This window comes from Talpa occidentalis, unplaced genomic scaffold, assembly GCF_014898055.3.
Source record: "Talpa occidentalis isolate TD23 unplaced genomic scaffold, MPIMG_talOcc4v2.1 talOcc4.8, whole genome shotgun sequence".
Classification (NCBI taxonomy): domain Eukaryota; kingdom Metazoa; phylum Chordata; class Mammalia; order Eulipotyphla; family Talpidae; genus Talpa; species Talpa occidentalis.
Genome location: NW_023605194.1, coordinates 77,057,612 through 77,068,151, shown reverse-complemented (window position 1 = coordinate 77,068,151; position 10,540 = coordinate 77,057,612). Strand labels below are relative to the sequence as shown.

Here is a 10,540-nt window from a genome sequence, read left to right as displayed (position 1 = left end):
CGACCTGTCCCAGCTTGGTCACCCACCTGGAACAAAACCACCCCCCTGGCTGCCCAGACCAGAGCCCTGCAGGGAGTCTGACTCACTTTGTAGGGGGCCATTAAGGCTAATGTTTAACTGGGCTCCTCCTGCAACAGAGCACTTTACCCCCACAGCTGCAGCCCTGGGCTGCCAGCACTGCTGTGAGGTGCCCAAGCCTCTTGCCCCTTGGATGTGGGACCTCCAGGGGAAGGAGAGGCGGCTGCTGGCCTCCGAGGGCTCTGGGTCTGGCAGGGGTGTGGCAGGGGGCATTCTGCCTGCTCTATCTTGGTAAGAAGGGAGGAGCCCTGGGCCCCTCTCAGCCACAGAGGGGGTACTCACTTTGCAACTCATTTGCATGTTTCCGCCTTTGGTGGAGATCTTGGATTACCCAGATCCCAGCTGTGCCCTTTCTATAAAGGGACGGGTTGGGCCCTGTTGAGGCAAGTCTGATCCCAGAAAGGGCAACCCCCAAATACAGGTTGCCCTGGATTCCAACCACAGAGCTCTACAGCTATCAAACCCTTGTAACTTAGGAGGAGTTGCAGTCCCCAGGGCCTCCGTTTCCTCATCTGTAAATCTGAGATAATGGCATCTACTTCTTAGGTTTTTGTGAGAATGTAATGATATGATTCTGATAAAGCATAGTATGGTATTATTATTAAAATATGACTAAGAGTATGGACTCTAACAGACTGCCCAGTTAAATCCCAGCCCTCCATTTGCTGGCTGTGTGACCGTGGGAAGTCATCAACCACTTCAGCCTCAGCTTTCCATCTATAAAATGGAATAGGAATTGTTCCTTCCCCACAGGTTTGCTGTGGAGGTTAAATAAGTGGATTAAGGTGCATGGCGGCGCTAGCATAGGGTGGTGCACCCTAAGTGTGGCCCATCTCCTCCACGAGAGGGGGCTGGCATGGAATCGGGGCTCTCCAGTCCCCGGTGCCCACACCCTGGCCCTGTTCATGGCTATAACTGACCTACAGCTCCCCCCACCAACACACACAAACATAGATGCGCCTCTACCCAGAGGACCCTGCAGCTCTTGCAGTCTGCCCTCTCCGCGCCTTTCCACCTGGCTGGGCTAGCGCTATAGCCTCTCGGTAGGTGGCCACGTCTGGCCCTGTGGGAAGCAGGAGGAACTGGATGACCCACAGGAGGCCTTTGGATGGGCTTCCCGAGGGCCCTTGCCGACCTCGCCCTCCTCCTCCCCTGCTCTCTGCACCCAGGGGTGTGTTCTCAGTCAGGCCTGGGTAAGGTCTCCCACTTTTATGGAGCAGGGTGGAGACCCGGATCTGCAGGGCTGCACCTTAACAGTTGGCTGGCAGGCAGATAGAGATTTGGCTTTGGAACTTGAGGCCAGACACTATCAAAGGGCCGAGAAGAGCAAAGTCGGGAGGCTGTGCTCTGGACCCGGGCCAGCTGGGAGGAGCCTGGGCGCCAGGGAGGGGTGGGTTTCTGGGGCTGCCTGAGCACGGAGCCCAACCCCATCCCCCGTGGCACAAACTGGCTCTGTCGGTTCTCCAGCTTCATGGAGGAGATTGGGGGTGACTGGGTGTGTCTGTGCCGGAGGGTTCTCTGTGCGATGGGAGTTGTGCTCTTGTATCTTTTTGTCCACTGGGCTGTTTATAGCAAGCAGCCTGGGCAGAGAGCTGCTGCCCCTAACGCATTCCAGTGGCTCTTCCCTGGAGGGGCTGGCAGGCGGGGAGCCATGACCCAGGGAGCAGCCGACACTGCACTTTGCACCCAGCTTCTCGCATTTATGGCAGAGGGGACAGAGGGCAGAACAGGGACCGACTGTGCTGGTGAAAGGGGGCTCCTTGGACAGCTCAGACTCTGCTGGGGTGACCACAGGTCCAGGTCTGGAACCAGCCAACTCCTTTGTAGATTAGCAGGGGAATCCCCATGACACCGCCCTAAAAAGCCAGGTTCCACCTGGCCCACAACTTTGGCCTTTGATCCACAGAGGTCTTGGGGAGGGGTGAGACCTCCTCCATGGGTCTTGGGGAGGGGTGAGAGGCGCCCCCAATCTCCTCATTCCACCCTGCAAGTTCTTGCCCCTCGCTGGGATTTGAGCCCAAACGTCAGTGGGATGGAGAAAGGACCTGACATGAAAGACAGACAACTGGCAGCCCCAACCCAGGGAAGGAAACAGTTCTACGGGGCATGATCAGTTCAGAAGTGGAAAGGGAAAATAATTGGAAGACTAGTCGATGAAGGGAGGGAGGAGGACCCAGAGAGCCTCAGGGACTCAGGCGAGTGAAGGAGCCACCTGGTGGCCAGGCTTAGACCTGCAAGGAGTCCCTCCCGGCCTGGCCAGGGTGCTGGGCAGCTCCTTCCCTGGGCCTGCAGGACAGATGAGTGGTTGAAAGTACCCTGACCTCTTAATGCTGAATGGTCAGGGACACCCAGGGGACACTGGAAGGAGGTGATCCAGGTTTGCAGCAGGAGAGTGTGACATCAGGCAGACCAGGGGCTCTGAATGAAGAGGCCCATCTTGATGACAGTCATAGGGCTGTTTCAGAGGTCAAGGCTTGGGGAGCCAGGGGTCCGGGTGGTGAGGGTGTGCTGTGTAATGCTACCCAGACTGGGCAGAAGGGGTCCAAGGGGAACTTCTTGGTCAGTTACCAATTCCTCAGCCCTCCATTCCGACCCCAAGCTTCTGCTTTCCCTCCGAGTGCCCAAGGCCAGGACACAGATGGGCAGGACACTGGGTTTTTAATGGGGAGGCTGTGACACCATGCACGCATACACACAGCAGCGAGGAGGAGGCGCACCAGGCTGGGGTGGGTGCCCTCACGTCCTCGTCTTCAGCTTGGCTGCTGGGGAGACCTAGGGTGCCTCCCACCTGGGGTGAGGTCTTCAATAAGGGTCACACTGGTGTTCTCCTCTCTTGCGTGTGTGTTTATCCCATTTCCAAAAGGAAGAAATTCAGGCTGGAGGGGAAAGGTGAGGCAGGCTGGGATGCAGAGAGATGGAACCTGATGGAAGAGCGTGAAGCGAGAGCCCACACACAGTGTGGCAAGCGGCCTGCGGGACAAAGCGGCACGGAGTGTTCCCAGGACCTGTGTGCAGATACGAGTCCCTCAGTTACCCACAGCACATAGTCCCTGGATTCCCACCCCTCCCTCACCGTCATCCCTAGGGACTCCTAAGAGCCTAACCTTCTCAGCCCAAGGCTCTAAGCTCCTCTAGGCATCCCCCTCGATGTCCCGCCATACCATAGGTCCTCCAGAACTGGCTCTTACACCATCTGCCCTCTGACACCCACCTCCTTAATAACTACCCTTTGAACATCACTTCCTCCAGAAAGCCCTCCCTGACTGGCTCTCTGTCAGACCCTGGCCCAATTGCATATCCCCTCATGCTCTCTGCAGCTCTGAAGTGGCTAATTTTGCCAATTTTTCCATCAATTTCCTCAGGGAATGGATGGTCTTTGCAAGGATCACCTAATCTGGTGGCTCTCCAGTTCTTTCATGGAGTAGAGGGCCGGCTCTACCCAAGTTTCCTCTCCAGTGGGGCCGGGTGGGACTGGATCATTCACCTGCCAGGTGGTGCCTGTGCAGCTGGTGCCAGGACCACAGTGGAGAATCCTTAATCCATACACCCCCATTCTATAGATGAGGGGAGCAAATCATGCCCAAGTCTCAGGGTGCTGCAGCCAGAACGGCTAGTGGGAATGGCTCCCACCAGCGCTCCTCCCCTACGCCACGCCAGGCCCAACCCTCCGGCCCTGTCAGGGCTCCCAGTTATCCTTAGACGCTGAGGGGCCTGAGGAAAGGGGTGCTGGTCTCTATTACCTCTACTGTGAGGTCGGAGACTTAGCAGCATCAAACATCTTCTTCCGGCCTTCCATCCCGGACATGGCCTCCACGTTCTTCCTCCAGTCACCTACCTCCACGGGCCGCTCCTGCAGGCAGGCCACACACACGTCAGCGACTTCCCAGCCAGGAGAGTAGCCAGGACCCTCCGAGCATGAGAAACATGGTGGTGGGGAATCAGCCTCTTCAAAAGACAAGGAATTAAGACACCCTGGCCCCACTGAGGCCACAGGACATGGCCAGAGAGGGGACACCGGACAAGCAGTGGCTCCACAGAAGGAAGCAACTGCAGGGCTAGGAGTTGTGGTGACTGTGACGGAGTTACGGCCCCTTCCCACCCCAATGAACCACAGCCCAGCCTTGCCTCCTGGGCCCAGGGGGGGTCAGATGCTCAGCAGCTCAAGGCCACCACTTCCAGGAAGACAGCCTTTTCCTGACTTGGGGCTCATTTTCCATTTCATCGGCAGTCCTGGCCACCTCTTCTCTTTATGAGGCTCCTTGGGTCAGAGATCACACCTTTCACCCATGTTTCCCACAGAGCCTGTCAGTTCTGGGCATAAATGCTGTGAGTTCAGTCAGTTTGAATGACTGTTGCCAAGGGGGTGACTCAACTCCATTCTCTAAATTTCTGTGCTTCTGTGCCCTAGGACCACCCTGGCCTGCCATCTTTTCCCCATTGTGACCTAGGACAGTTGTACCCCAATCACCTAGTGTCACAGTCTCCTCGCACTGGGAGCAGGGTCTTCACTTTATCCTGTGGTCTACTTTCTTTGTCCCAGTTCCTTCCTTAGGCTGAGAGGGCCTGAGGGAAGGGATCAAGCTAATCTTCATGTTCCCAAATAGAATAATAAGACTTCCTCACTGGTCTCCCAAGAGGTTCTAGAATGTTCTAACACCCCGACTGGCTGCCAGGAGACATTTCGGGTCTACCTGAGGGTATGTGAGGGAGCTGCAGGTGGAGGTTAGACGGGGTGAGAGGTTCTGAGGAGAGGGGCCCTCACCTTCTCAGTGTCTTCCTTCTTCACAGACTTCAGGTTGGCCCGAAGATCCATGGACACCTTGTGCTTGGAGCCCAGCAGGGCCCGGAGCATGGCGTCCGCTGAGACCCGGACCCTGCGCAGGGGCGGGCGCTTGAACTTCCCACGGAGATCCAGCACCTTCAGTTTCAGGTCCTTGATCTGCAGGCGAAGGCGGGCAAGGACTCACTGGAGGGGGTGCTGTCACAGAGCACCCTTCCTAAGGATCTCAGACTTCCAGGGGCTTCCAGATTCTAGAGTTCCAGCAGACCTACGCCCCAAACCCTCCAGCCTTCAGGTTGGCGTGCCCCCCTACCCAGGACACTCATATCCAGCACCCCTTTGCAAACAGCCATCACTCATTTGTGGATAACGAAAGAGCGAATCCATTTTTGCTCACAAAGCCCACCAGCAGTCCTATCACAGCAGCCCCACTAAGCTCAGCACAAGAGTGGTTTGGGAGCCCTGTTTGGAGTTTGGGTTGTTTGTTCTATTTCCTGATGCTAACTCAACTCCCACCCCCACTGAGCCTTCAAAGCAATTCATTGAGGGCACAGCCTTGGTCCAGCAGGGCAGCTAACGTCCCAGATCCCAGACCCTGGGGGGATTTCCAGGATGTGCTCTCTGGGGGTAATTTGGGGAAATAAGTGACTCTGCATATCATCCTGGTGGGGAGAGGTGAGCTAGAGAGGGAGTGGTTTCTGGTGTCCCTTCTCACCCCTCATCTCACCCCTGCTTAAACAAGGCCCAGAAGCATCTCACAACAGCTTCAGGAAGCCCTGCCTTTCCCCCTACTCTGCCACCTCCTCCTGAGCAGGGTCTGGATGGAGCTAATACCCCAGAGAACATCGAGCACTAGCGTGAGGGTCAGAGACCAGTGCTGTGTGACCTGGGCTGAGTTACTCAGCCTCTCTGAACTTCAGAGCCCTCAGCTGTAAGGGGCAGCTAATAGCAGCACCTCCTTCATCCACAGGCATGTAGGGAGGATCAAAGGACAGAGGACACAAGAAAGCCCTTCACAAAGGTAGGATGTTATTAGCAGACATGTGATTATTTATGTGGGTGAATAAAGAAGGCAGCTTCTGTTAGAGAAAGAGCCCAGGTGGCAATATGGGAGAAAGTCTGTGCTTTTCATCTGTGTGACTATCCCCTCTCCACTGAGGGGCTGGAGGATGGGACTTGAGCTTCCTGCTAAGTGGTCACCATCCCCACCCTGCACCACCCAGGCCATCCCCATTGCCCCAGACTTCACCGCCCCCCACACACACCTGCTCTGACCTTGCCCTGCCCCGGCTTTGGGCTCACCTCCCTGGTGTTGTGCAGGCATTTGGCTTCGATGTCATATCTCTCCTCATCCACAACCTCCACCTTGGCATGCAGATCCCGGCACAGCTCCTGGGGAAGCGGGATCAACCAGGAGGGAATGGAAATGGGTGAAGAAGAGCCGCTCAGTCTCCAGCCTCCCTCGTCTGCCTCCAAGTCCATCCTGTGCCCTTGGTCCTCCCCCAGCCTCTTTGCAAGACCTTTGCTCTAGAGAGACACTCACAAGCCCCTTCGCTCTGAGGCTTACAGGCCCCATTTTCCTTTCTGAATGCCGTAGTTCCCTAGAAAAGTTTTCTGTTTTTTTTTTTTTAAAGATTTATTTATTTATGCATATAAGAGCTGGGGTACAGGCCAGAGATGCAGGGGGTGAGAGGATTCACCCGAGACAGAGTGGGAAACAAAACAGGCAGACCAACTGAAATACACTGCTGAGGGGAGGAGCGGGGAGACAAGAGAGGACTGCTGTGCCATGTGGGTTGCTCCCTGGCTGGGGATTCAACTCGTGCTGCAGAGGGTGCGGATTGCTTCATAGTGTGGTGCTTAACCCCTTGCGCCACCAGGGAGGTCCCAGAAAAGTTTTCTTATATAAAAATATGTTAAGAAATATTGAAGCTAGGGCCTCCCCTGGTGGTGCAGCAGTTGAGCGCTGGGCTGTGAAACTGCCCGCAGCCTCTGCAGCACCGGTTCGATCCCCAGCCACCGGTGAGGGTCCAACATGGCGCGAAGACCTCTCCTGTTGTGCCCACTGCTCCCCTCAGCAGTGTATTTCGTCAGTCTGCCTGTTCTGCTCCCCGCTCTGGCTCTGGTGAATCCTTCACCCTCCCGCGCTTCTGACTGTACCCAGTACTTGCATAAATAAATAAATAAATAAATAAATAAATAAATAAATAAATAAATCTTAAAAAAAAAAAAGAAATATTGAAGCTATATTGAAACAAAAAGAATGAAATAAAAATAAGTAGTGACAGTACTACCTGGCGAGAACCATTTTGTAGATTTCCTTCTTGTCTCTTCTCTACAGTCACTGGCATTTAAACAATTACCAATGTTTCAAGAACATTACAGGCCCCCACCTGTACACTGCACAGGCTCTCTGTAAATATCCCAGAGCACAATGACTATTTCTAAGCAGTTTAAAAATGTTTCTTAAAAAATTACATCACAAACTTAAATCTGAAACATCAAACTATAAAATTTCTAGGGAAAATAGCACAAATCAAAAAAACCCTGATAAACTGGACTACATGAAGTTTTAGACATTTGTTCTCCAAAAGATATTGTTATGTAAATAAAATCGCATACCTGATAAAGGATTTATATGTAGAACATATATAAAAAATTCTCAAAGTAAGGGACAAAAGATTTGAGATATACAGGTAGGGAAAAATATGTACAAGAAAAGATGCTAAACTTGATTAGAAAAGCCAAGTGAGACTGCCATGAAACACCATCTTGCCTGAATGGCTAAATTATAAAACTACCATATCAAATGTTGGTGGAGATGCCTATCAAATGGAACTCTCCAATAGTCCTGGTGAAAATGTTTTAGAAAACAATTTGACAGTTTCTTAAGAAGTTAAATACATACTAGCCACATGACTCCCTCTTAGGAAGCATGTGTCCATCAAAGACACCAACGCAGCTAGCAGCTTTGTTTGTAACAGCCCCAAACTGAGAATCATGTAAATGCCTATGCACTGGAGGAACACTTTGCAGCCTATGTCCATACAATGCAAAACTATACTTGATAAAAAAGGAATGAATTATTAAAAAAGAAAATAAAGCAATTATATGCACATTACTGGAACTTTTTCAATGGTTGGCACAATGGCATTAGGATAAAAAGGGGTTATGAAGATGAAATTGCCAAATATTTGTAAACTAACTTTGTATGTATGGAATCTTTGACCTCCATGGAGATTTGCAAAGACTGAATGTTCAAGCTCCTGAATATTTTTTTTCAAGTGCTAAAAAATTAAACCAAGCTGTTTAAAAAGAAAAAAAAAAAGTGATGTCCCCATCTCTAGAGGCAGGCTGGGAGAGACTTGGAGAAATGGAGTATCCCAAGTCCTACCCACCTCCCACTTGAAGTTACAGAGCTTAGAACCATGGTCATGTCAGGTTCCTCCTATTGGTCCTGGGTCACCCAGTGGAGCTCCCTAACCCTCTAGCTCCCTTGTCCCCAGGTCTCCCACCCACAAGGCCCACCTGCAAGGCACGGAGAGACAGGCCACGGGTCTGCAGCGTGGGGATGCGCTCAGCCAGGTAGCGGGCCTTCTCAGCCTCCCGCTCCTCGTGTTCCTGCTCCCAGAACTCCTTGGCCTTGGCCAGCATCAGGCTCTGGACCGGACAGAACCCAGTGAGCATGGGACAGGGACCCTGGACGGGACCCTCAAGTTCCCCACCCACATCAGGGCCTGAGGGGACAGTGAACCCAGGCAGGGTGAGCTCTGGCCTCAGCTGGCCCTGAGGGACTGTGAGTGCTCCTATATGTCAGGACCCAGATGGCGCAGCCCTGGGAGGGTGTGAACAAGATGGCCACCATGTGGACGGGCGCCATGGACAGCAGCCAAGCCATATGGGAGCTGCACTGCAGGAACACACCCCTCTGGTGCCCTGACAGTGCTTCTCCATGGTCCTCCTCTCTGATCCACCTCTCCTCATTTAGGCCCACAGAGGCCAGAAAGAACTTTTTAGCAAAGTTAAACGAGTGCCTCTGCACCAAGTCGATGCCCACCCCGAGCTGCTCACAGCCTCCTTGGGAACCCCAGAGTGCCACAGTCCAGGCACTGGCCACTTGGCAGTGACCAGGCTCCCTCCGCCTCCCTGTCACCCTTGGTTGCCTTGTCAGGCCCTCCACACCCTCTGCACCCCGCCCCAGCACCCAGCAGTCACCTTTAGCATGAGTTTGCGGGATGCGGTGATCTTGGACTTTCTCTGAGGGGAGAAGCAGGAGAGGTGGGTGAGGCAGAGGCTGCAGAACTGAACATCTGGTTTCAGCCAGGATGTGTGTCTTCAGGCTGATAGTCATCACCCACAGGCCTCGCCTTAAGGTCCCTCCTTATGGTTTACACCCTCCGGTTCTGAGAATGGCTGCAATCAGCTCCCCTGACCTGGGGTGGAGCCCTAACTTCCAGTTTGGGCTGTGCTACTGATGGGCTCTCGCAAGGTGTGGGGGTCAGGTCCTTCCTGAGTCCTTCCATCCTCATCTGTGAACAGGGATGCTGAGACCCACCTGACTTGGGGCAGAGTTACCACAGACAAACGAGATCATGGGTGTGCAAACCTTCTGAAAACGGGGGGCAAGATGACCGTTTAGTATTCTGGGTGATGAATGAGACCCTGCGACCTGTCACATCAGAGAACAAGCTCTGAATTTCCTGAATAAAGCAGCACATCTTTTCAGACATGAAAACTTGTTTCAGCATTAACGGTGCCCCTCTAAATCTTACTGATGTGAAGTCACTCTTCTGATTCAAAGCACCAACCATGTTTTGCCGACTGGACATGTTCTGAGTCTCCAGTCCTGGAGGCGGTCCCCCCCGGAGGTGGAGGTTGTTTGGCCCTAACTAGTGAGACCCTGATGCCTTCTGAGCACACGTGTGTTTTCTCGCCATAGCTCTAGAGTGTTCTTCTAGTGTGGGGAGCAGAGGTGGTTTGAGGGAGCACTTTTCTCAGGAGAAAATGAACGAGTTTAGTAGGTAGGACGGTGTGTCTAATCTGATCCTTCTGAGTGGTCTCTATCCCTCATCACAGTCCCAGTTTGGGTTCATTTCAGATCAGTGTGAATGGGGAGAAATGGCGACTCGCTAAGGTCATTCCCGCCCTTGGCGCTCTCACTACGATGGCCCCGGGCAAGTGTCTCCTGTACTCTTGTTTTCCCACCACTGACCCCAATCCCTGGGACTCACTTTAATATGAGCCTCCACAAAACCTAGACACTCATACAGCTATTGGGAAAGGTACAGTTGATTCTCACTGAGTATATGTGCTAGATGCTCCACCGGGGATGCTGCTCATCCCCAGCCTTGCCCACCGGAGCACGGCCCCCACCCATGTTCTACACCAGCTGTGTTCTCAGCAGCGCAGATAAATCCGGATTGAACTGGGTCAGGGTTATCCAAGACTTGAGGGGGGTCTAAGGACACCTCCTTCAGTGTTGGGCCAAAGAGCAGGGGCGGAAGAACCCATCGGTTCCCCCTCCCCCTCCAAGTGTGGCTTTGCCAGGTACTAGTCCTATGAGGGCTGGACGGACAGGGCTGCTCTCAGAGTGGGGTACAGATGCACACTGAGCCCTACCGCAGCCCCAGCCCAGGACTGCCTTCCAGTGACACTGCACTGGGGCACCCACTCCCTGGATCC

At 53.5% G+C, this 10,540-nt stretch overlaps 1 protein-coding gene across 1 annotated transcript; it reads right to left on the bottom strand.

Annotated features, from left to right (window-relative positions):
* Positions 1 to 2,724: 2,724 nt before the first annotated feature.
* Positions 2,725 to 9,171, bottom strand: TNNI1 (troponin I1, slow skeletal type). Its single transcript, XM_037496866.2, has 6 exons — positions 9,074 to 9,171; positions 8,387 to 8,518; positions 6,161 to 6,250; positions 4,841 to 5,017; positions 3,819 to 3,928; positions 2,725 to 3,083 (listed from the first exon to the last, which is right to left on the bottom strand). Exons 1-5 carry the CDS (start codon positions 9,080 to 9,082, stop codon positions 3,821 to 3,823), a joined length of 516 nt encoding a protein of 171 aa, XP_037352763.2. The 5' UTR covers positions 9,083 to 9,171; the 3' UTR covers positions 2,725 to 3,083; positions 3,819 to 3,820.
* Between the last annotated feature and the right edge of the window lie 1,369 nt (positions 9,172 to 10,540).

Bases quoted from the DNA above. Each gene is read 5' to 3' on its own strand.
- TNNI1 (XM_037496866.2), bottom strand. The intron at 6,251-8,386 runs GTGGGCCTTGTG...CCGCTTCCCCAG, and splicing joins TGTCTCTCCGTGCCTTGCAG to GAGCTGTGCCGGGATCTGCA. The intron at 3,929-4,840 runs GTGAGGGCCCCT...GCCTGCCTGCAG, and splicing joins AGAAGGAAGACACTGAGAAG to GAGCGGCCCGTGGAGGTAGG.